Genomic DNA, 23,125 nt, shown 5'->3' on the forward strand with positions numbered 1-23,125 from the left:
GTGCACGTGTCCTACCGTGCACAAGTACCCCAACTCACAGAGGGGGAAACATGAGACAAACTAGATTACTAAAAACCATGCAACGTTGGGCTTCCCTGGTGGCGCAGTGGTTGAGAGTCCGCCTGCCGATGCAGGGGACGCGGGTTCGTGCCCCGGTCTGGGAAGATCCCACATGCCGCAGAGCGGCTGGGCCCGTGAGCCATAGCCGCTGAGCCTGCGCGTCCGGAGCCTGTGCTCTGCAATGGGAGAGGCCACGACGGTGAGAGGCCCGCGTGCCGCAAAAAGAAAAAACAAAAAAACAACAAATAAAAAACATGCAACGCGTACACCTATCTATGATAATTTTGGAGAGTGTATCACTTGGTTCCCTATATTTCTCAAATATTTTCAAGTGTTTCTCAAGTCAGATTCCAAAATATGTGGAAGGAAGCTGCTTCTGACATCTTTCTGTTAGTTTCAATTTTATTTCAGACTTTTTACAGTTATACAACATGAAAAAGCATTAAATACCGCTATTTTCTTATTTACGTGGTGTAAAATTTTTAATAACAAAAATTTCTTATCATAAAAGATGATGTTAAGTACAGCAGAAACACTGCTCATGATCAGCAATTCAATGATTTAACATAAGGTGTGCTCTATTTCATGATTTTTCACTGTACAAGAAAACCTCTAATTTAGTTTGTCTAAATGCAACAACTACCCAGTTGCCTTCACTTTTATGAGCTACACTCCTTCCTGTTTTATTCGAAATAGACTCTGGAAGAGGGCTGTGAAGATCAGAGCCTTCATGTGCATTTTTCCACATCCGTAAGGAAGCATGTGGCTGCTTGTTCTTTTAATTGTCTTAAGATCGATTATCTTCAATGACAATAGTTCTTCTAGAATATGGTTCAAGTTCTACAAATATATATTGAAATTCATATTCGCCACTTTCTGGGTTCTGGAAAAAAATAATGAGTATCAAGGTGTTGCCCTGCTCTTTGGCACTTTACGTTGAGTCTGCGTTCAAGAAACCCCATCCCCACACGATCTTACCTCTTTCACTTCAAGATGCACAGTTCCTTGCTTCCCGGGCTCGGAGCCCTGGATGTAGAATTTCACACGCATGTGTTTCAGCCCATCTTTAACGTATTCAATAAAACTGTCAAGACAATGATAACACACAAGCCTGAATTCCTCCCACTTAAACATCACCCCAAGCTCTCAAATCCAAGCCGCCTGCAGTACCTGACGTGCTGCCTTCTGCCACGTCTCGTCATCTCCCCATAGCCTTTAAGGGGCTCGCCGAAGACACTTAGGACCTGCAAAGTAAGGTGATGCTTCCTCAGTCAGGGCTACTTTTTTTAAGCTTCCTAGGGAAATATTTTCTGACAAACTGAGTGGTTTATTTTAGAAAAAAAAAAAAGCCTGGGACTCTTTCAAAATGATATCTCCAATGATAAGAAAACTGGGAAAAGAGTTATTATGCAAAAATCATCCCATAATTAACACTCAAACTTTTCATGCACAGAGAATGAAATAGGTAACTTTATGGTGTTACTTGTAGTTTCAGAACAGTTAGGCTGAAGTGGAGCTGTTTCCACTCCCCTTTTACAAAAAGAAACACGATGTAACAAAGTGTTCAAATATTTAAATGTCTGAACATTTTTAGTGAAATTTACCCAATGGAGTCTAATACTAAAAGCTATGAGATCAAAATAATTTTTTAGTTATTAAATACACAAATAAAAACAAGTAATGATTTATTTAAAACAAACCAGATCTAGAGGTAGGAATCCATTATTCCCAATGGGAGAACTCACAATGAAGTGTAAATGTAATTTTTACTGAATTTAAAATGCAAATACTTCGGAACCTTTTCAAAAAAAAACAGAAATGTGATATCAAACTAAAACAAATATTGCTTCAAATCTGGAAATTTTTCTTATTTGGTCTGTTGGGCATCTTCAGTATCAAAAATTTCAGGCACATATAGAGACTAATATGTAAGATGAGACATATTTAAGAACTGTGTAGCTGAAACGATTGTTCAAATAATTTAATAGATTAAACATGTCTGTATCAAAACATAAGTATTTTCTATTTCTCAACCAAGCAAAGTGCCTGGCAAACAATAGGCCCCTAATAAATCCTAACAAAATCGAACTGTTGAAGTTTAATTATTCTTCATAGAGCTCTTTTAGGCGGCAAATTAAGTTATGGCCTTAATAATACCTCGCTCTTTGTGTTTATTCTGTGAAGTTCTGTTCAAAATGCTGAAGATCTATGAAAGACCGAGTTTGTGAATAACACAGCAACTCTTCCTCTCTTCTTAGAGATGCGCCCTGACATGTAATTATGCTACTGCTCGTGTTTATTTCTGGACCCTGTAAAGGGTTTCTTGTCAGGGGTAATTAGGACTCCCAGTAACTCTAATGGGAACCTCCTTTACTCCCTGCTGAGTTTCAGCTTACTCAGAGGGACACCTCCCCCTCTGCCTTCTCCTCCACAGTTCTCAGACTGCCCTGAGTCCAGTAAAAAGAAAGATGCCAGAGGCCGTTAGCTCCTGCCGTTTCTGCCCTGACAAGATTAGAGACACTCATGGAGCATTTGGAGGTGGTGCCCCAGGGAAACCCAGGGCAGGGCATGGACGCTGAGAGGATCTGCGGGTTCAAAAGCTTCCCCTCCCCAGGGACCTCACGTCTGTTTCTCTGACATTTACTCCTTGGTCTGTGTGAGAAACAGCCCTGGTATTTATGATGCCACCTGCCATTTTCTTTCAAAGTACAAGAATTAAGATGTCAATGAGTAAGATGTTTCAGTGCCAAAGTTTTCCACCCAGGAGTAAAATCTGGCACTGCACGGGCTACACGGGCTTTCTGTCTGTGACTGGAAAGCCTTATGAAAAGCTTCCTCTGGACAGGATCCTTAAAAGAATCCAGGCGGCTTTTCCACATCTGCATCCTCCAGGGCGTGGCTCAGGCAGGCTGTGCTTAAAAGCCTAAGTGTGGAATCACCCAAACTGGGATTGAGGTTCTGGCTCTCCCTCTTACCGGTTCAGTCATCTTAGCTGAGTTACTTAATCTCTTTAAATATCAGTTTCCTTCTGCAAACAGGATAATAGTAGCACCCAACACAAGTGGTTCTTGTGAGACTCAATAAAGACGACGTGCTCAAACACTGAGCAGAGTGCTTGGTGCATGATATGCTCTCAATAAGCATCAACAATTACTATTATGATCACAAGATTATGAATCAGGGTTTTAAAAAGACTAGTGAGTTTAATACTCTGGCATATTCTAAACGTTTATTCTTGAGGACAACTAGTAAAACGACTCTCTTGTACCCTTAGGATGGAAACACTGCCGCAGGGGCCTTTGGGTGCTACCCGTAATCAAAGCATTTCAAGTACAGAACAAAGAGCTAATAACGTAATCACAATCCAACCACTACGGTTTTATTATTATGTAAATCCACTAGTCTCAGAACTAGCACGTGACCTCTGCCTGCCCCTCCCACCGCCACATTCCTCTCCCTGATCAGAGTCTGTGTAATGCAATCTTGAGGACTAACCTCGGGATGTAATCTGCATTTTTCTAGGGCTTTCCCATATATCTTATTAGGACTGGATGAAGAAAAGAGTTCTCTGAAGATCGTGTAAAACAAGCCACCTGAAAATCAAAGAAAAAGCTCAAGCAAAGCGAGAGCGAGACAAATGGAAAATGAAAAAGATATTCAGGGGTTTTATACTTGCTGTGTTTTCAACCTGTAATGGTGATTCCAATAAGCACCACTATTAAATAGGTAAAATCTCTTCCAGCTTCTTTCACTGTAAAGAGAAAACACCACTGGTTACACGTGTGCCGGATGTGAGCAGGGATGCTTCTGGCTTCAGGATCTCTAGCAGGTGAGACGTGGGCTCAGGACCTAATGAGGGGGTCGGTACATGTTCTGGAGCAGCTGTTGTCAAATCTCTCTGTGAATCAGGACCACCTGAAGAAACTTTCTGAAAGAACCGCAGCAGGGTTCTGGGAGCAGGGCTTAGGAATCGATTCTTTACTTTAGGTAGCATTATGATTTTAATGCCTCCTTATTGTCTAAGATGAGGAAACCCTTTGAACAAGTGATCCAGTCCCTCTGAGTGGAAACAACGGTCCTTGATTAGGCACCACTGGATACGGTCTGCTGTTCACACAGTAAGAGACGTGTTGGCTTTGTCAGCTGCAGTCAAAATGGGCCTCGACCCTCAACAGTCAGTGACCTTCCCAGCCTGCCACCCTGCTGGCTGTGAAACAGAACTGAATTTAGAACAGGACTTTGCTTGGCCAGGCAGATTTGTGAATCGAACTGCTTTAGAAAATGAAGAACCTGCACAGATACTGCACTTCCTTTTTTTTTTAAATAACCCATCTCATTCTATTCTCTACCGAGCTCACAAAACACACTTAATGCGCAGTAGCTGCCCGCTGTGAGCCCGGCGGCACGCTGAGAACACGGCACCCCGCGCTGGTCAGGAGCCGCGACGTTCCCCGTGACCCAGATCAGGCCTTTGCCCCAACACCTTTGCTCCCGATTCCCGCCCGGCACACTCACCGCTGCTTCGCTTAGGCTCTCGGGAAGGATCTTCCCCGTTTATTCAACCACAAACATCGACTGTATGTACTATGTGCAAAGCCCGCACCGAGTATCACTCAGCCCACGCGTTCTCGAAGTTTGTTTAAGCATCACGTTACTCTTCAGCAGAAGCTGCTCATCGTCTCCCTTCCTCTTCTTGACCCTTTCAGACCGTATACTTTCACACAAAACCCCTCCTGCCATCTGCCTCTGCAATGAGGGGTGTTGTGGTGACCACCCACGTGCTCCCCGCAGGACCGAGGCTCCCGTTACCCCCGGTGCGGGGAGCTGACATGGCTGCTGGCTGGCGGAATCCCTGCATCCAAGGCCCTGGCCCTCCCCACACCCAGTGCCTGGCTGGTGCCCAAGCCCCACACCTTGAGATGAGAGGACTGCAAGGGCCCCCGAGCTCCTGCAGGACTGGCGGAGGCCCTATCGCAAACGCCCCGTGCTTCATCTTCTCCCTCTGCCCAGCCCAGCCTCCCCACGGGAGGCCCCCAAACCTCCTGCCCACAGACCCCACTGAGTCTGCTTCCCTGGAACGCGCCCTACGACGGGGCTACAGGAGTGGTCCTAGGAAGCAGCTCCAAACTGGGATTTTAGAGCTGGATCACTGGCCACCGGCTGGCCTCGAGGACTCGTCCCTGGTGGCAGGAGGAGCTCAGGCCCGGCAGGGAGTGGTCGCACAACTGCCGCGGCTCTCACCGCTGGTGGCCTGGAGCACCGGTGGGAGGGAGTGCACTGATGGGTGTCGCGTTTGGGGAATTTAGGGGGAATAAGCAATTATAAGGACTCGGACTGGATGGCTGTGGTAGCAGGCTGCCAATGCACTGGAGAAAGGTAGTGAGAGGACGAGATAACTGATCACCAATGAAGGTCAAGTGTGAAAGTCAGACGCCTCCTCCACAGCAAACCAGGAGACTCCTTTGTTGCACCCAGAGGGCAGAAAAAGCTGAGGACCAGACCCAGGGCAAAAGAGTAGCAGAGAGGCTGGACTCTCACCCCACCAGGTCTCTTGTGCCAAGGCCAAGGTCCGTGACTTGGGAAGAGAGGGAGCCTGCAGCTTGGCAAGGGGGTATCAAGGCTGACGCACTCCAGAATCTTGAGTCCGCAGGTTCTCCTGAACCCTCCGGCGTGAAGCAGCAGCTCACGCCTCCCAGTTAAAGGCTAGCTCTTCCTCCTCCTTGAAGACCTGGCGGGGGCTTCCATCTAGCGAGACATGTGCTCTGGCCAGGTTACAACATAACTGGGAGGAAAGAGGAAACGGGCCATCCCCAAAGGGGCTGGACGCCCCACCAGCAGAGCCGGCTGTATCCTAACGGCAGCGTGAAGGGTCACAGAATACAGAACTGGACAAGTGAGAGGTGATCAACAGGGGCAGTACTCTCCTCTGAGCAAAAACTCAAGTCTGACAAGCAGCCTGGGAGCTGGTGCATGGATACGTTCGCTCTTGGAAAGATGGAGAGAGCGTGATCCACATTAAGTGAAGTAAAAATGACAGAACTGCCGTGGCAAACTCTGGGCATGCTCCAGGGGGTATAATACACCGAGGGCAAAATCTACCAGCCGACTGTCCTGTAGGAGGGCCTGGAAAACACTTCACAGCGTTACAGAACAAAGCGCCCTGATGCCATGGGGACGGCCGTGGCATTGAAGCCAGGTGGGAGCAACCATGATAATGAACGGCTCAATTTCTGGATGTGAATCAGTCTTCAGACCTGGAATCCATTTACCGAAGGAAGGCCAGCTTCTATACTGAGCAAGTATATGTGATTCCCCTGGTCCTTCACCTGAGCCCTACGGCCATTCACTTGGTGACTGTATGCTGGAAAAGGGGGACATCCAAACACTTCAAGGTCTGCTGGACAGAGTCTGAGCTGACATCAATACCCCAAGGAGTCATTATGGTCCCTCTGTTATGTACGTATGGTGGCTGTATAATAAAGAGCCTGGCTTGTAAAAGGTTCACAGCTGGGCCATGGACTTACCTGGCAGTCATTTCCCTGATTCCCAACGTATAACTGGAATGGACATTCTCAGTAATTGGCAACAACAGTCCCTACTTTAGTTCCCTTGAGGCAGATTAAAAGCTACCATAATGGGTAAAGTCCAATGAAAGCCTGTGAAACTGCCTCTTACTGACCAAAATAGTAAATCAAAAGCAGTATCACATCTAAGGGGGAATGCCAGAGGCAGTGCTATTCTGAAAGACTAAAGATACAGGAGTGGTTGTCCTGGATATCAGAAAACTGAGACTGGGAAAATCTGCATTCAATTTTTAGTTGTGTGAAATTGGGGAAATATGCCTTATACATACTAACGAGTACTAATGTCTGTCTGAAACAGTAAATTTGAGGCTCAAATGAGATGAACTAACATCTGGGAAATCTACTCGTTTATTATAAAGTTCTAAACAATGGTTAAGTTTTATATAGCTGTCACCAAACTAAGAAAAGTTGAGAAAAATTTTATAGACATAATTCAGCAAAGTTATATCAAAACCAACTTTCAAATCTGAGTTCAGATCTGTGAAGAAAATTGTGGGCCTGTATTCTCTGGTTCTAAACTGTGTTTAACGGTTCTACCTTTTAATTTGTGTGAACTGTTTATTCTTAGCACTGAACTTGTGTAAAAGGGCACTGGCAGCTCTCATCACGTTTGCTGAAAGACTGACCGTTACAGGGACTTCCCTTTTACCTTTCTGTGACGTTGAGATGGCGGTTTCCCCGCTCTGACTTCTGTGCACAGACACTTGTTTGCTGCCGTCCTCCTTCGCTCTCTGCGGGCTCTGTCCTTGCGTCCAGATGGTTTTCTGGGTGACTCCCAAAAGACACCCAGGTCGCACGGTTCTCTTATGCTCTCGCGGCTTCCATCTCCAATTGGGCTCAGTCTTCAAGCACGCTTTGTTAAGTACAAAGTGTGCCAAAAACAACCGCTCCCCCGAGGACCTGTGCAGCTTCTCTGTACACCGTACAGCTCGTAGGAAAGTACAAATCATGTTCCCGGAAAGCCGCTCCGCTTAGGGAAGATGCCAGCTGTGACGAGCAAACCTTCACTACCCACCACACACCCAGCCCGGACTCCAGTCCTCGCGTTCACACCAATAATTCTGGCTCCAGCAACGTAAATCAAGATAAAGTCTCCCGAAAAGAGTTGATGTCCTCCTTCCCTTCTCTTCGGCCCTCTTTTTACTGGAATTAAAGTGATTCGATTACTTTCTATGCTGACATTCACCCCATCCCCGTCAGGCCTTTGCAAAGCAACCGGGGAAACCCCTAGGAGTCCTGGGAATAGTAGTTTGAGGGCGTCATTTCTCCCAGAGTTGCCGCAGCGGGGAAGGCACAAGGACTACATCGCCCACAGTGCAAGGCGGCCAGAGCGCGCGCTGATCTCTCGCCGCCTCCCAGACTCCCCTGCGCGGGCCCCTGCGCACGCGCCGCAGTACCTGGCGCGACAAGAAGGCGGGGCCGTGTTGGTGGTGGGCGGGGTTTGTGCCCCTGGCGCTAATTCAAATAGAACTTGAAAAGTCAAGTTAGCAATTATAAACTGCTTGTTCCTGCGACCCCTAGAGAGCCCCCTATAAACAGAAATTCTCGTTCTGATTGTCGCTATCATGTTCCTTATGGGCAGATGATGTAGCCTTTGCGTTTGTTCTTCCTAAGGAAACCAGACAGGAAACCGCGCAAACGACCCCAGAGCCAGCCGGTGGGAAGGGACAAAGCCACCACAAAGCCCACGCGGCCGCGAGGCGTCCTCGGCGTCAGCACGTCGGGCGTGCGTAGAAGCCGGGCCCCGGAAGTTTCTAGAACCGCTCCTGGAGCCCGTGGAAAAGCTGTATTGTCCTCGGCCCTGCCCCGCTTCTGCGCACGCGCATGGGGCGCGCGCTGGCGTGGGGTGGGCGTGGCCCGGGGCGGTGCGACGGCCGGAAGGAGGAGCGCGCCGAGCAGCATATGCGCTGGGTCTCCATGGCGACCGGACGCGGCCGGCAACTGCAACCGCCCTGGCGCGGCCTCATGGCGCGGCCCCCGCCACTCGGCGGCGACGGCTCGGCCCGCGGGAGAGCGGGGAAGGCAGCCGGGGGCTTGGGGTTCAGGTGACTCTCGGGGGGCGCGTGCCCGGGGAGCCCCTGCGAGGAAAGCCCCTCACTCCCCCGCCTCCCTTTCCCTTTATTTTCGTTGGTTCCGCCGTGGCGAGTCGCTCGCCGCTCCTTTTAGCGCGGGAAAGGTCTGGAAGGACGGCGGGAGGAAGTCTCTAAAACTTGGAAGCGTGGGGTTACCCCAAGTCATGATACAAGTAGAGGAGCTTCCCGGGAGTATTTCCTCAGTTCGTTCAGTTAGTGGGCCCTGCGGGGAACGGCGGCGTGCGAGCCCCGCAACCCTGAGCAGCCCTCGCGGTGAGCCGCCGCGTGAACGCGCTCACCTGCGGGGACTGGTGCGCAACTCCGCGCTCCACCCGCGGCTCGCTGGCACGGTCCCCTCCAGAACGCGTTCCCAAAGTTGCTTCCTAATTCTGGGACCGGGAGTCACCTTTTGTCTTTTTTATGACTTTATAACTTAGAGAAGTAGATTCTGCTTATCAAACATTATCGGTTTTCTCTCCCGCTCCCAGTTCACGAACGGAGGACTCAACCCCTAACCAGGTAACTCTGTTAGGCAGGTTGGTCTGGGAGCTGCACCTCCGACGTCAAGGCCTGGTCTGAGTTTCTAAGCAAACCCTGGAGGGATGCCTTCTAGACAGTTACCCCTTGGTGCTCAACCTCTAATCCTCTAATGCCATTTTCATGCCCAAGCGCGGGGGCGTGGGGTGTTCTTTGTTCTGGTGTCTGGAGGCTCGTCTCGGTTCCATTTCTCTTGGGGTACCATGGGCCTGAAGGGTGGTCCTCTTCCACAGTGAGAGAAGGCAACTTCGAGGAGTGAGCTGGGGAAGGAGCGGGTAGTGGGAGCCGGCAGCTGCTTTCCAAAAGGAACTTCAGCTTAACTCCAAGGATAATGGCTCACTTCTCAAAGCGAGTGATCCAGTTTGTCAGAAATATCCACGTGCTGTCGTGATGCCTTGTTAAATCCCTCTTTCTGAGCTGGTCCCAACTCTGCACGCATCATCCCAGTTAGATTACCAGGTGGAGGGATAATGCTAAGGACCGTTTGCATTCTTGAGGACTTTTTCCTTGTAGGTATTCTCCATTTATAGATATAAAAAGTCAGGCATAATATGCCTTCTAGCAAACCAGATGTCTATGTTTAAGCATAGAAAAGTATTCTGTTACTTACCAGCTCAACTAATTAAGGTATATTTTTTCCCCTGAATCTCCAGGACTGTGTCCTCTGTCCATCCTGGGATCCGCTAACCCTACTTACACTGGTTTCAGAAGCAGGGCCCTCTGCCTTGGTATTACGGTAATAGTTGGTTCTTGAGAATAGCTGTAATGCTAGACATATCACAAGCCTCGTGACAAAATGGTGACAATGCCTGCAAAATTTCTGTTATGTAGGAGAGAAAGACAGGAATTTAAAATAGGAAGCTTGAACTTTACATTAATTTGCCACTATTACTAAAAGTAGTCTTTATATATAATGTGCTTTTAGTGGAAGCGAAATGACTGTTATATGATGAATCTTTTATTACTTTGAAAGTTGAGTGAACTTTTTGTTGAAATGATGTAATTAGAATGCCTGTAATTATGCCTGGCTTGGGAGTCTGCACCTCAACCTGTGATTTGGTGAGATGTAAGTTCTTTTTGGTAAAGAAAAGTCAGCTCCTAAGAATGATTATGGTCTACATAGGTGGTTATTTTTAACGTCTCAGTGCAGAAGAATTAGTTCTTAACAAGGAATCACACAAAATGTGTGATATGTGTCAACCTGTTTAACCCAAAATGTGAATTTGTATAAATAAATACCTTAAACTGTAAGAAATATAGCAGAAAGCATATCAAGTTGGCTTAATTTCTACTTGGTCTAATTTCTTTGATTTGTCAGATATTAAAAATCAGGCCCAGAAAGTAGGTTTTTAAAATACCAAACTTAATTCAAAGCAATCAGGTAAAGTTTGTCGCTTGAAAAAAGGCGGTTTTAAACTAAATGTCATCTTACTAATTATATCAGCTAAATGTGTACTTAACTTTGTAGAGGTACAGAGCTTGTTGCCGAAATCTTGGCTTCTATACACCGGTGCCGAGTAGAAATACAGAGACAGAATTTAGGAGGAAAGAAAAAAAGTGGCTTTATTTCTTTGCCAGGCGAAGAGGGAACACAGGGGGCTAGCGCCTCCGAAAACTGTGACCCCCCCTTCCAGAGGGTAGTGAGAAGTTTTATAGTAATGGTTTAAAGAGGGCGTAATCAGCTTGTGGACATTGTTCTGATTGGTTGGTGGTGAGGTAAGTGGGAGTCGGCATCATCAACCTGGTTCCAACTGGTCTGGTGTCTCGGTGGGTACTTGTGGGCAGCATGCCTTCGTTAATGGTTAACTTCTCCCACCTGGAGGACGTTTTAGCATCTGCAGAACAGATCAAAGATGTGTGTACCCATTGATGGGGCACCAGGACCTTGCCCCAAGGCTGAACTATTGTTTTCCTTGACTTTTTCTCGCTTGTCTTGTATCCCCTCCCTTCCCTAATTAACAACTGTTTGAATCTGCCCGTTGGAACTCAGGGAAGGTCAAGGAGGCTGGATGAAGGCTATTTCCTATAATCAAAGAAATGGGGGGCACAGAAAGGCTTTGTGTCCAGGAGCCCCACAGGGCCCTGCTAGGGATCAAGCTCCATGAGCACATGCATGGGACTTACTGATTGTTAATTGTGTGGCCCTTAAAAATGTGCAGTTAGTTTTTTTTATGGAGAAACGGAGATGTGCTTTCAATGGTACCAGAATCCATACTGATAAGATGTATAGTAACTATAGTAACACGGTGGAAGGAGCTCTGGAGGACAGTCAGGAGGGGAGGGTCCTGGGGCTCTTGACCTCTAGCTTGGGACCTTGAAGAAGTCACTGTTGGCTGCCTCGTTAGAGACTTAGTCTTCTGCTCTGGAAAGGAGGGACTCAGGAGATCTATTTTAATTATGGAAAAACAAAACAGCAACAAATAGGCTGTACTTTTCGAACAGATAGGAGCCAGTGGGCAGGGGGCGCCTTCCTGACGTGGAAAATTAATGTAACAGCTTTGGGGGAAAATGTTAAATAACTGGTGAGTCATATAATACATTTTTATGATAAGACAAACACTGATAAGATATCCAGTAGAATGCAATATTTGCATTAACTTTTAATATTAAATAAGAGACTTCAAAGAAGTTTTGTGCTTTCTGCAGGCTGTGCTCCAAGATTTCGGGGGGCCTGGTACCCAGGATGCTGTGTAGGCCTTTGAAAACCACGGCTCCAGCCTAAAGGATGGTGCTGTGAAACTGTGCTCCCAAACTTTCTTGTATATGGGCTCTCAGTTTTAAAGCAACAAAACCCCCACAATTCATTACATTTTCAGTATATTAAGAAACATTAGAAAGTACATGGTGTTCTGTCCCTTCAATCTTCCAACCCCCGTTTAAAAACTACCACCTGTAATTCCATAAACTTGTGAATCAGATGTATTACCGGTTAATACCTTGTTAGCTTTCCTCGAAGTTCGCTTTTCTTTGTATGTATGTGTTTACATTTTCCCTTAAGAGAGAAATACAAAAATCAGATTATCTAGTACATACTGATACAGCCTTTTTCAGTTGATGTTATTAATTTAGCAGATATTTATCGAATGCCTTCTGCATGCTGGGCATGTTGTGGGTGCTGAGGAATCAGCAGGGAACAAAACTCGTGCAAAAGACCTGCCAGCATGGTGCTTACACCCCAATGACAGCAAACAAGGTAGACAAGCAAAATGAGTGGTGTCGGATGGCGGTAGGTGCTGGGGGGGCAGTGTGTGTGTGTGTGCGCGCGCGCGCGATATGGATTAGAGTTTTTAGAGAGTATGGCTAGAAGATCTCAGGGATACAGTGACATTTGAATGGCGGCCTGTATCCAGGAGGTGAGGGAGCTGGCTGTGCAGACATCTGGGAGATGTCACGAACTTGTTTTTGTGCAAACACTTCCACCTGTATTGAAACTGTCCCTTTTTATTGGCTGAACGTGGCTCACTTTACAGAGGTCGTGGGGTTTAACTGATGTCTATACAGTTTCTGGTACTTTTCCAGGTGCAGACAGGTTTGAGATGGACATTCCTGAGTGAAGTCTTTGGGCTCGTTTTTTTGCCTTGGGTTATATTTCTAGATGTGAGATTCTTGGCTTAAAAAAAACACGTGCCTTTTAAGGACTTGGCTGTCCATAGTGTTTGCACCAACCTGTGGTCCCAGCAGTGAAGGAGAATGCCTGTTTGTCTGCAGCAGAGCTGCCCTTGTCCTTATCATTTATTTGGTCTTTGCTAACTCGCTAGATTGAAACTGATCAATAGATTGTATTGATTTACTTTTCTTCAGTTCCCTTGGAAAGGTTTAGGGTAATAGTTTTGATTTTTTTTGGCATCTTTTGATTGAGGAAATACGTAATGGCAAAAAGCTGTTATCAATTTACTAATGCTTCTAGACAAATTTATATTTGATCAACCACAGCAGTGTTCATTTAAGTTAAAAAATAGCATATCAGGGAGAGTCCTTCATCAGTCTTCATCAGTGTGTGTCTAGACTCTTAGACTTCTCGGCACGACCCTTCACACTTGTAGTGGTCTAAGGGTCACCACCTGGGGACTCTGGGTAGATATTGTTATTATTTGACGGACGGGTAAAAGAAATTCCTTTTGTTTAAAGCCTAAGTGTCAGAAACCTTTCGTTGAATCTGTAACACAGGTCATATAGAGTTTGCAGGATTAGTTAACCACTTAAAATAAGGAATGCTTTTAAATCATTTAAAAATACTTAAAAAAATTGTGTATCATGTTGAATAGTGCCCCCATCTCCCCCCGCAAATTCATGTCCACGCAGAACCTCAGGATGTGACTTTATTTGGAAATAGGGTCTCTGCAGATGTAATTAGTTAAGATGAGGTCATGCTGGATTAGGGTGGGTCCTAAATTGAATGTGACTGCTGTTCTATAGGAAGACACACACACAAAGAGGGAAGATGGCTTTGTAAGGAGAGAGCAGAGATTGGAGTTAGTTAGCTTAGCTGCCATGAGCTAAGAAACACCAAGGATTGTCAGCAACCATCAGAAGCTGGAAGAGGCAAGGAAGGATTCTGTCCCATAGTCTTGGGAGGGAGCATGGCCCTCCCAGCACCTTGATTTTGGGCATTTGGCCCCTAGGTCTGTGAGACAATAAGCCACCTAGTTTAAGGTACTTTGTTAAGGCAGCCCTAGGAAATTAATACAATTAGGAAATTGTATTTTACCTCTGATTACTGTTAGAGCCAGGGCAATGGACTTAAAGCTTTTCTACTGTGGAAATCTTTGCTGAAACAACAGAAGTATAAAATTACAGCACAGGTGGAGTTCTCTGGCCAAAGGGGGAGAGGGCGTTGCAAAGCTCTCCAGATTAGCATTTCTCCTTGCCCTTTCCCTACTGCTCTGCATCTGGCTAGGAAGTCAGATAAGATGAAGAGCGCCTGAGTGCCTTTTGCTGAAGCTGGGATGGAGAGGCGTGGGGAGCAGCAGGATCTGGAATGGTTTCCTGTATTCAGCCTCTCCTGGGTTGAGGTGCCAGCGTGCAGAGGATATCTCATGTTTATTGAGGGCTTACTGTGTGCCAGCCATTATGCTTGTTTCTGAAGAGAAAAATCTGTTAAGGGAAGAGAAGCTCATTCTCTGGCTGGTCAGAATCACCTGGGGCATCGTCAGGCGACTTGAGCGCTTGCTGACATGTACATGTTGGCGTGTCCATCTCCGTGGCAGGCACCAGGCTACTCCGAGTCCATGGGTGATACACTCCCCATGCCTCCTAAGAGCAGGTTATGCTTGGGGTTGAGGGCCACCCTCTGTTCAGATCTGTCCGTGTGGATTTCATTCTTCCCCTTCCAGAGAGACTGTTGCCCTTACTTCCAAGTTCTTAGGCCCCCCTCCTTTTGCCCCCAATCATTGCCCATATCCTTTTTGAGTGATAGTCTAAATATATCCAGGAAGTCATCTTGGTGGGAAAAATGGGGTGGGGGAGTGGTAAAACCCTTGATGAACAAAGGACATCCTCAGAGCCGTAGCGCTGGCGAACTAAGCATACAGAGTACACGCACTCTAGATTTTAGTCACTTCTGAAATAGCATGCTGGCCGGGAGGTGGGGCAGTTATCGGTGTGTGTATTGGGGAGGGGGTAAAAAGGAAGCTTCCAGATCTTCCCAGGAGAAGTCGTGTGCCCACCAGGAGCGCTCTCTGTGCACTGCTGCCTAGAAGTGGGAAACTGAGCTTGGTGACTTTCTGGGCATTTCAGATCCCTGCCCAGCTGCTGTTGAGTACTGCAGGTCTTGAGGACTGCTTTTAATAAAATTATTTTGGGAGGTTCTGAAAAGGACTAACTGCATAAAATGTTAGATCTCATTAAGTCTTAAAAGCCATTGACTATAAGATTCACTATTATTTTACATTTATTATTTACCACTAAAATAAAAAGAATGCCAATTAAAACGTGTTCCACTGAATGTGAGATGCAAAGCGTAAGCGAGTTTGAGGATGAGTGTTTGGTCCTCCTGTGGCTGTGACTGCCAGAGCTGGAACCAGCCGTTACTCCTCAAAGGTCGGCAAACTCGGAGACTGTGGTGGCAGCTCTGGTTCACAAATTTACATTTTTTTACTCTGTGGATGTTATCTTTATTAGGTTTCTGTTGTGTTATTGGAACTGGACAGCTGATGCATTTTATCTATTCCCTTTTTATTTCCATTCAGTACACTTTATAGCAGCTCTTTGATATGCTGACAGCCTATAATAAAACACGTCAGTCAGAGTGAGTCCAGTTTTCAGGTTTACTCAGGACACTGAATGTCTCACCATCCTCTCTGCTGCCCTCCCTCCCTCCCTCCCTTGTTGTAGATGAAGTTTCATAGTGAGTAGTCTTTGGAGTTTATGAATCCTTTATGTTTTGTAGAGGGGAATGGACAGGCGCCTTTATACTTTGTATTTTCCATGTTTGTTTTCAGAACTGGGCGAGGTGTCAGGCTGGTCGCGGGCTGTGCCGCTCTGGGTCACCGGGCCCGGCTGGATGAGCTCTGTGGGAAATCCTGCACCGGCTGCTCTGTGTCTCTGGACGGGTAAGGAGCAGAGGTGGTCTGCTGCTCTGGGGGGCTGCATATACCGGGTTGCTCTTTTTATTTTATTTTTTATTTATTGCTGTGTTGGGTCTTCGTTTTTGTGCCAGGGCTTTCTCTAGTTGCAGCAAGCGGGGGCCACTCTTCATCGCGGTACGCGGGCCTCTCACTATTGCGGCCTCTCTTGTTGTGGAGCACAGGCTCCAGACGCACAGGCTCAGTAATTGTGGCTCACGGGGCTAGTTGCTCCGCAGCATGTGGGATCTTCCCAGACCAGGGCTCGAACCCGTGTCCCCTGCATTGGCAGGCAGACTCTCAACCACTGCGCCACCAGGGAAGCCCATCGGGTTGCTCTTTTGAGCTCTCTAAGAATAGAACTGTGTCGGAAGAATGCACAACACGGAGAGGATGGTTATGAGTCATCAGCCTGTCATTATTAGACTAGTTTCATGAAGCTAAACTTCTAAAAGTGACAAGTAAATTTAGTTTTCCTTTTTAAAAAAGGTTCTTCAGAATTATTCACTTCCCATTTGATAAAGACCCTTGAAAAAGGAGAAAGAAGATTAAAGTGTGTTCTTCTGAAAGCTTACAAGATCTCTGACTTTATTAGCTTTCAGGATTTTGGGAGCCTCTTTTGCCACGGCAGGTTCTGTACTGTGACCCTCAGCAGCAAGATCTGTAGAAACTTTTTAAAAAATTTATTATTTGAGATTGATGCTGAAATGCTTGTGGATTCGTACTGTACTGATGTTTCTGGAGCACCAGCTGTATGCTCAGTGTTGTGTGGAGTCCTGGAAGCTTGGCGCTGCTGTAGCGTCTTACAACGCAAGGCGGGGGGTGCACCTGGTCTACGCATTTCCAACGTAAATTGCCTGACTTCAAGTTTTGGGCTTTTAATACCATGTCATAACTAGCTCAGGTAACAGTGTACATACTTTCGCTATGATTTTGTAAAGAAAGAAAAGGACAAAAAAGAAAGATTTAATTAAGGACGTTGATTTAAACTTTGTATACTCTGGGAATAGAATCTGTCATTTGATAACCTGATAGGAGAAGTAGGACAGGTACGCATCCAGCTGGTTCCTCTAATGAATATCCGAGGACCTTCTCTGTACCAGATGCTATGCTTGGAGGAGAATGCAGGTGGCGAGCCGCTCACATGTGTTCTCATGAGGCTTACGGTCTTGTGGGGGGAACACAGATTAAAACAAGGAATGGATTATAAATTGGGGTACGTGCTATCAAGAAAACAAATGGACTCCATAATCCAGATTAGTGGGCTAGGATGGTCAGGAAAGACTTTGCTGAGGAGCTGACATTTAAGCTGAGAACTGAAAACTGAGATGAAAGGGCTTGGAGAAGAGCATCTAGAGGGGAAGCCAGGTGGGCAGAGAGGGGGCCTGGACCTGCTGCAGGAGCAGGGGCGGTGGGCAAGGGGGAGGGGCCCAGAGGCCATGGGGAGGAGTCTGGACCTTATTCACAGTGTGGGATTTTTTAAATAAATTTATTCTTTTATTTATTTTATCTTTGGCTGCGTTGGGTCTTCGTTGCTGTGCGCGGGCTTTCTCTAGTTGTGGCGAGCAGGGGCTACTCTTTGTTGAGGTGCACGGGCTTCTCATTATGGTGGCTTCTCTTGTTGCAGAGCACAGGCTCTAGGCACGTGGGCTCAAGTAGTTGTGGTGCTCGGGCTCAGTAGTTGCGTCTCGAGGGCTCTGGAGCGCAGGCTCAGTAGTCATGGCTCATGGGCTTAGTTGCTCCACGGCATGTGGGATCCGGGATCTTCCCGGACCAGGGCTCGATCCCGTGTCCCCTGCACTGGCAGGTGGCTTCTTAACCACCGCACCACCAGGGAAGTCCATGATGTGGGATTTTAAGCACGGGGGTGTGATGCCATTTGATTTCTCACATTACCTTGTTTACTTGTTTACCTGTCTCCCTTGTCTAGGAGGAGGGGAGATGGAGAGACACTGGCCAAGTTGAGGTACATTTGGGGCATAAGTGACATGACTCGTTTATGAACCAGACGTGGGTGTTTGGGGAAACAGACCTGAGACGGGAATCCCAGACTGTTGGCTTGAGCGGTGTGTCTGCGGAGGTGCTGCCTGTGGGGTTGGAGAGTGCTGGGGGTGGGAGGCAGAGTGACAGCTGGGCACTGGACACAGGCAGCGAGGATGCCGGTGGCGCCGGGGAGAGTGTGGAGGTGGCAGTGGAGGGGCCTCAGGGCTGAGCTCAGAGGGCCCGGGACGTTTTGAACCACCGGGGAGCAGGAAAGACCAGCGAGGTCCCAGAAAGGGAGGGGGGTGGCGTGTGACCCGGGAGAGGGGCTGGCTGCTAGAACAGGGGTGGCTTGTTCAGTGGTGCTGGGTGCGGGGCCGCCTCTGCAGCTGTTCCAGGCCAGTGGTGGGCAATGGGCTGCCTTTATTTCACATGTAGTGTTTGTATATTTCACACCGAATGTAGAAAGCCAAAAGGAAGTGGGAGGCAGGGTGGTGGAGGCAGCAGGGGTGGACAGAAGCTTGGCAGCGAGAGGAGATGGGGGATGAGGAGAGCACTGTCTCGGTGCACTTTCCGGGGAGGGTTTTCGGAGGCTGATATGGATGTTGGGGAAGAGCAGCGGCCGGAGGGGAGGCAGGGCTGGAAGGGCTGGGTCCCTGGACACACACGGGCCTGGGCACCTGAGCATGGGTCCGCACGCGGCTCTGCAGGGCTTGGGCTTTCTCTGTGGGAACAGGGAGCAAGGACAGCGTGAGTGGGGATTGCAGAGGATCCTCAGTGTGGACCGTGAATTCCCACACCCTGAGAACGAGCATGCACAAGTTACATTTTCTCGGGGAGGTTTTCTTTGACTGTCCTGCCCCTCACCTTCCTCTGTCCCTTTCTCTCTCCCGTCCCCTCCACCACCGAGTACAATCACCTGTAGCTGCTTTTTCATTTTTCCTTTCGCCTGAGGTTCAAAAGTGCCCATTCCTGACTTCTAACACCAGTCATGCTTTCTAGGCGTTTCAGATTCTTACAGTTTTTTGTAAAATTCTAAGATCATAGACATAGATGGGAGATTAAGGATGCATCTCAACATCCTATTTATTTAGGCAGATGAATGAAATGAAAAGGACACTTCAGAGAACTTTCCGGGGCCTGGCGTCTCCTTGAAGCCCCAGAGGAAGCATCACAGGGGTGAGGTCTTGCGGGAGGAGGGTGCAGGGGTGTCGCCCGGGCTGGGGGAGAACAAGTTGACGTATCCTGTTCCGCTCGTATGTTTTGGAAGCGGGGGTGGTTGTGTTTTTCTTATTAATATGGGCCGACCTCGTTTCGCTGCGCTTCACTTGATCGTGCTCTGCAGATACTACGTTTTTTACCAGCTGGTTTGTGGCCACCCTGTGTCAGCATGTCTGTCAGCACCAGTTTCTGACAGCATGTGCTCACCTCTTGTCTCTGTGCCACATTTTGGTAATTCTCACAATATTTCCAACTTTTTTTATTATCACTATATTACGGCAATCTGTGATCAGTGATCTTTGATGTTACTGCTACGATTCACTGAAAACTCAGGTGATGGTTAGCATTTTTTAGCAGTGAAGTATTTTTTTAATAAAGTGTGTACCTTGTTTTCTTAGGCATAATGCTATGCACACTTAGTAGACTATAGTATGGTGTAAGCATAACTCTTATATGCACCAGGAAATCAAAAAATTCCTGTGACTCGCTTTATTGTGGTGGGTCTAGAACCAAACCCACCTGCAGTAATATCTGAGGTCTGCCTGTAGCCACGAGTGCGTCCTCTGTCTTTCATTTCCATTTTCAGTGTGAAAACCTGATTAAAAATACCAAGGAAATTAGCTGTTTGTACCCTTGGGTCTCTGCGTTGGTTTAAGTCATGAGAATTGTAACAAGCAGAGCGTATCAATCGAGAAACGATTGAAGGTGAGGGTGCAGTGTGCCTCTTGTACAGGAAGCGTCTGTTTGTTGCCTTCCATTTGGAGATGCACGGCCAGTTGTTTTCTGGATTCTTCTCTGATTCCTCCCTCTCTCAGTTTGCCTTCAGAAATCCTGCTGAAGATCTTGTCCTACTTGGATGCGGTGGCCCTGCTGTGCGCCGGATGTGTGAACAGGCGCTTTTATCACCTGGCCAATGACAAGTAAGGAGAAAAACCAAATCTCTCTGTCGTGTTTGATAGTGTTTTGATGGAAGTCGTGAAAACTAGTAGGAGCTTTTTAACCATATTTTAGAATTTAAAAGAATTTCGAGAGTAGTTTTATACATGAGTAGAAATATGTCTGATGTGTGATATTTTCAAAGGCTTGCATTTCTCTGCATCTCTTTGCATGAACTGAAAAAGGTGAAGCTTGTTGCTGGTGTAACTGTTGGAGAAAGTGGCTTTTGGTCTGCTGTCCGGGAGGGCTTGCTGTCCCCGAGGCAGGCAGACGTACCCACACAGTCTGCAGCAGCAATGTGGAGCCTGCCCCTGCCTAACCCCAGCCTGGGCCTTGCAGAGCAGACCCTAAAGAAAGACAAGGAAGGGGCTTCCTTAGGTATGTGTGGGGAGAACCGAAACTGGCCAGCCATGGAACTTGCTTGGTGGGGAAGCGTAAAGCGGGCGGGATAGGAGAGAACATGCGCTCAGGGAGCCTTTGCCCTGGAAGCAGGAGGCCAGTGGAGCGTCCCTGGGCTAGCGGAGATCTATGAAAAGAGGGATGAAACCCCTTCTTGTGTTTTGTCGCTGTGATCTTTGTCTGCAGCTCAGAAGTTTATCTTGGGAGCGAGACAGTGGAATCCTGCAAACTTCTGGTGAGGTTTGTGGTGTCTTGGCTTTGAGGTCCCTCTGTCCTTGAACATCAAAAGATCAGACAGATACTGATCCCACATGGAACCCCTGTATCAACCAGGGAAAAGAGCAAGATAAGGGGGAATGCAGATTTCACTGGTGGTTTAATAGGGTGAGGAAACGGAGAGTAACAGATGGAGGGCTGTGATATTGTTGAATGTTGGAACGCAGTGAGCAGGAAACATCTGTACAGTGGTTCTTAGATGCCGGTCCATGGAGCGGCTGCCTTAGAAAAGCTGGGAGAGTTCAAAAAAATATTTGGATCCCCGGTATGTACATTTCTGCAGATTTTAACTCTGTGTTCTAGAATCTGTTTAAAATTTCTCCAGGTTGTACTAATGAACAGCCAAGTTCTCATAATAAGAAGGGGACACGTATTATTCTCTGGTTGGGCAGGGCGGTTTTCTTATCTCTTAATTTAAAAAGACATTTCCTGTATTAGAGAATACACGTCTGTGTCAGTATACACGCAGTGTCAATTCCTGAAATAGTTCTAGAATGAATGTAGGGCAAGTTTTGTGTGTCTCTTTCTTAAAAACCCTTAGTAAGAGATGAAGACATTCGCTAAAGCAAAGTGTAGTGAGGCATTTTTCAAGGAAGGGGTCAACTAAATGTTGAAAACTGTAGCTTTTTTGCAGGTTCTTACCTTACTCAAGGATAGAACTCAGACTAATTAGATAAACTAACAAATTATAAGTTTCTTAGTCTCTATCGCCTCTATCCAAGACCCACACAGGGCAGGCACCGGACCTCTCAGTGCATTCGTGGGCTCAGCTCTAGTGAGAGTCTTTGCATACTTGCCCATCCCACTTTCTTGGAAGTAGCTGTCCTCTAAAAAGCTGAACTTCTTAGGAAGTTAGCCTTCATAAGGTTTGTTTCCTTTTTGGAGGAGAATCTTAATTGTGTCAGTTGAATTGTATTTTCTTAAAATTTTATTTATTTTTGGCTGTGTTCAGTCTTCATTGCTGCACGTGGGCTTTCTCTAGCTGTGGAGAGCCGGGGCTACTCTTCGTTGCTGTGCGTGGGCTTCTTATTGTGGTGGCTTCTCCTGTTGCGGAGCACAGGCTCTAGAGCGCAGGCTCAGTAGTCGTGGCACACGGGTTTAGTTGCTCTGTGGCCTGTGGGATTCCCAGACCAGGGCTCAAACCCGTGTCCCCTGCATTGGCAAGCAGATTCTTAACCACTGCGCCACCAGGGAAGTCCCTGAATTGTATTTTTAAGAGTGTGCTTTCATAGCCAGACATCATAAAAGGATGTATTAACAACTGGATAGGTAAACGATGAATGTTTCTGGAAAGTTAGTGGTACTTTCTAAGCATTGTCTGAGGAGAGGACAGGAGCCCTGCTGTAGCCGATTACCCTGCTGACTTTCTGGAGACCCGCTGCAAGGGTGGGGTCTCCCTGGCGCCCTGCCATTTCTGTGGTGCTGCCTCCCTACCCTGCGTAGGGCAGCCCTTGGCCTGAGCACCAGTCTCTGCGTGGGGTAACAGGAAGGCCTACAGTCGGGGTGGATCTGGATCATCACGTGGGGGGTTATTTTCCAGCCCTCTGGGAAACACTGTTTATCAAAACATTAAATTGGCCCTATGTCCTGAACAACCTGACGGAAGTTTTTCTGTGCTTGACTGATAGATTAGACAAATATGCTCTTGTCCTTAGGTCTGCTTTAGCTTTTTAACAAGGTGGAGCATTTTGTGATCAAGAAATGAATGTATTTGGGTTTGGGGACTGTCAAAAGCATCCTAAACCTGAACTTTGTGTTCTATAAGTAATCAAGGGGAACAATATATGTAATATTTTAATTCCGTAAGACGTTTTCGTTCTCTTGAGGCTCCCCTGACTGTGAATTAAGTGAGATAATGTGTGTGAAAATGGTTCATCACAGGAGTGTTAGGATGGTTACTGTAACCAACCAAGGGTGTGGAGTCGAATTCCAGCGTTGTGGCTGATTGGCTCTCTGAATGTGGATACAGTTGTTTGAACCCATTTCTTTGCGCTGTTGAAGCGGCAGTGACATTCAGGGGTTGAGGCTGCGTGGATTCAGTGGCAGTTCTGTCACTTACGTACAGATCTGGCCCAGGGCACTTTGCATCTGGGCCTCAGTCACATTGTCGGTTCAGTGGGGACAGTAGTAGTTGCAGCTTCACGGGTTTGCTGGGGGGATGAAGTGAGTTAATGCATACGAAGTGCTGAAGCAGCGCTCAACACCTGGTGCTCAAAAACGTGAACTGTCACTGTTGGTTGTCATTAATCATCTTTATTTCTTTCCTCTTGGTGCAAGCAGTCCATGTTCATTGTTGAAAAATTAAAATATAGAAAGGAAAAAGAACATACAATTACAAACATGTCAGTTACTGTTGGCATGTCTCTGTGTGTGTATATATCTGTGTCTATCTATCTATCTAAAACTCCTTTCTGCTCTGTTCAAAAACATTTGTGCATTTAAGATAGGGAATCATATTGTATACACTTCCTGCTTTTTTCTGTAATTGATCTTCTCT

At 47.1% G+C, this 23,125-nt stretch overlaps 2 protein-coding genes across 2 annotated transcripts in view; one reads left to right on the plus strand and one right to left on the minus strand.

Annotated features, from left to right (window-relative positions):
• Window positions 1-352: 352 nt before the first annotated feature.
• On the minus strand, window positions 353-7,857 carry TIMM21 (translocase of inner mitochondrial membrane 21). The gene is made up of 6 exons (XM_029234269.1): window positions 7,294-7,857; window positions 3,749-3,811; window positions 3,556-3,653; window positions 1,231-1,304; window positions 1,039-1,144; window positions 353-943 (listed from the first exon to the last, which is right to left on the minus strand). Exons 1-6 carry the CDS (start codon window positions 7,592-7,594, stop codon window positions 848-850), a joined length of 738 nt encoding a protein of 245 aa, XP_029090102.1. The 5' UTR covers window positions 7,595-7,857; the 3' UTR covers window positions 353-847.
• Window positions 7,858-8,546: 689 nt separating this feature from the next.
• Window positions 8,547-23,125, plus strand: part of FBXO15 (F-box protein 15) — a 40,316-nt gene continuing 25,737 nt past the window's right edge. Inside the window, exons 1-3 of the mRNA XM_029230856.1 lie at window positions 8,547-8,689; window positions 15,694-15,804; window positions 19,833-19,937. Coding sequence (XP_029086689.1) covers window positions 8,547-8,689; window positions 15,694-15,804; window positions 19,833-19,937 — 359 coding nt within the window. The remainder of the gene's footprint in view (window positions 8,690-15,693; window positions 15,805-19,832; window positions 19,938-23,125) is intronic.

The sequence above is a fragment of the Monodon monoceros genome, unplaced genomic scaffold (assembly GCF_005190385.1).
Source record: "Monodon monoceros isolate NGI ecotype Baffin Bay Population unplaced genomic scaffold, NGI_Narwhal_1 Super_Scaffold_1, whole genome shotgun sequence".
Taxonomy (NCBI): domain Eukaryota; kingdom Metazoa; phylum Chordata; class Mammalia; order Artiodactyla; family Monodontidae; genus Monodon; species Monodon monoceros.

What these genes read in the sequence shown, in the direction of transcription:
- TIMM21 (XM_029234269.1), bottom strand. Translation starts at nt 7,594, where the DNA reads ATGATTTGTACTTTCCTACGAGCTGTACGGTGTACAGAGAAGCTGCAC. An exon ending in CATCTCAACGTCACAGAAAG is followed by an intron (nt 3,812 to 7,293) that starts GTAAAAGGGAAG and finishes TTCTCTTTACAG; the next exon opens with TGAAAGAAGCTGGAAGAGAT. An exon ending in TGCATCTTGAAGTGAAAGAG is followed by an intron (nt 944 to 1,038) that starts GTAAGATCGTGT and finishes ATTTTTTTCCAG; the next exon opens with AACCCAGAAAGTGGCGAATA.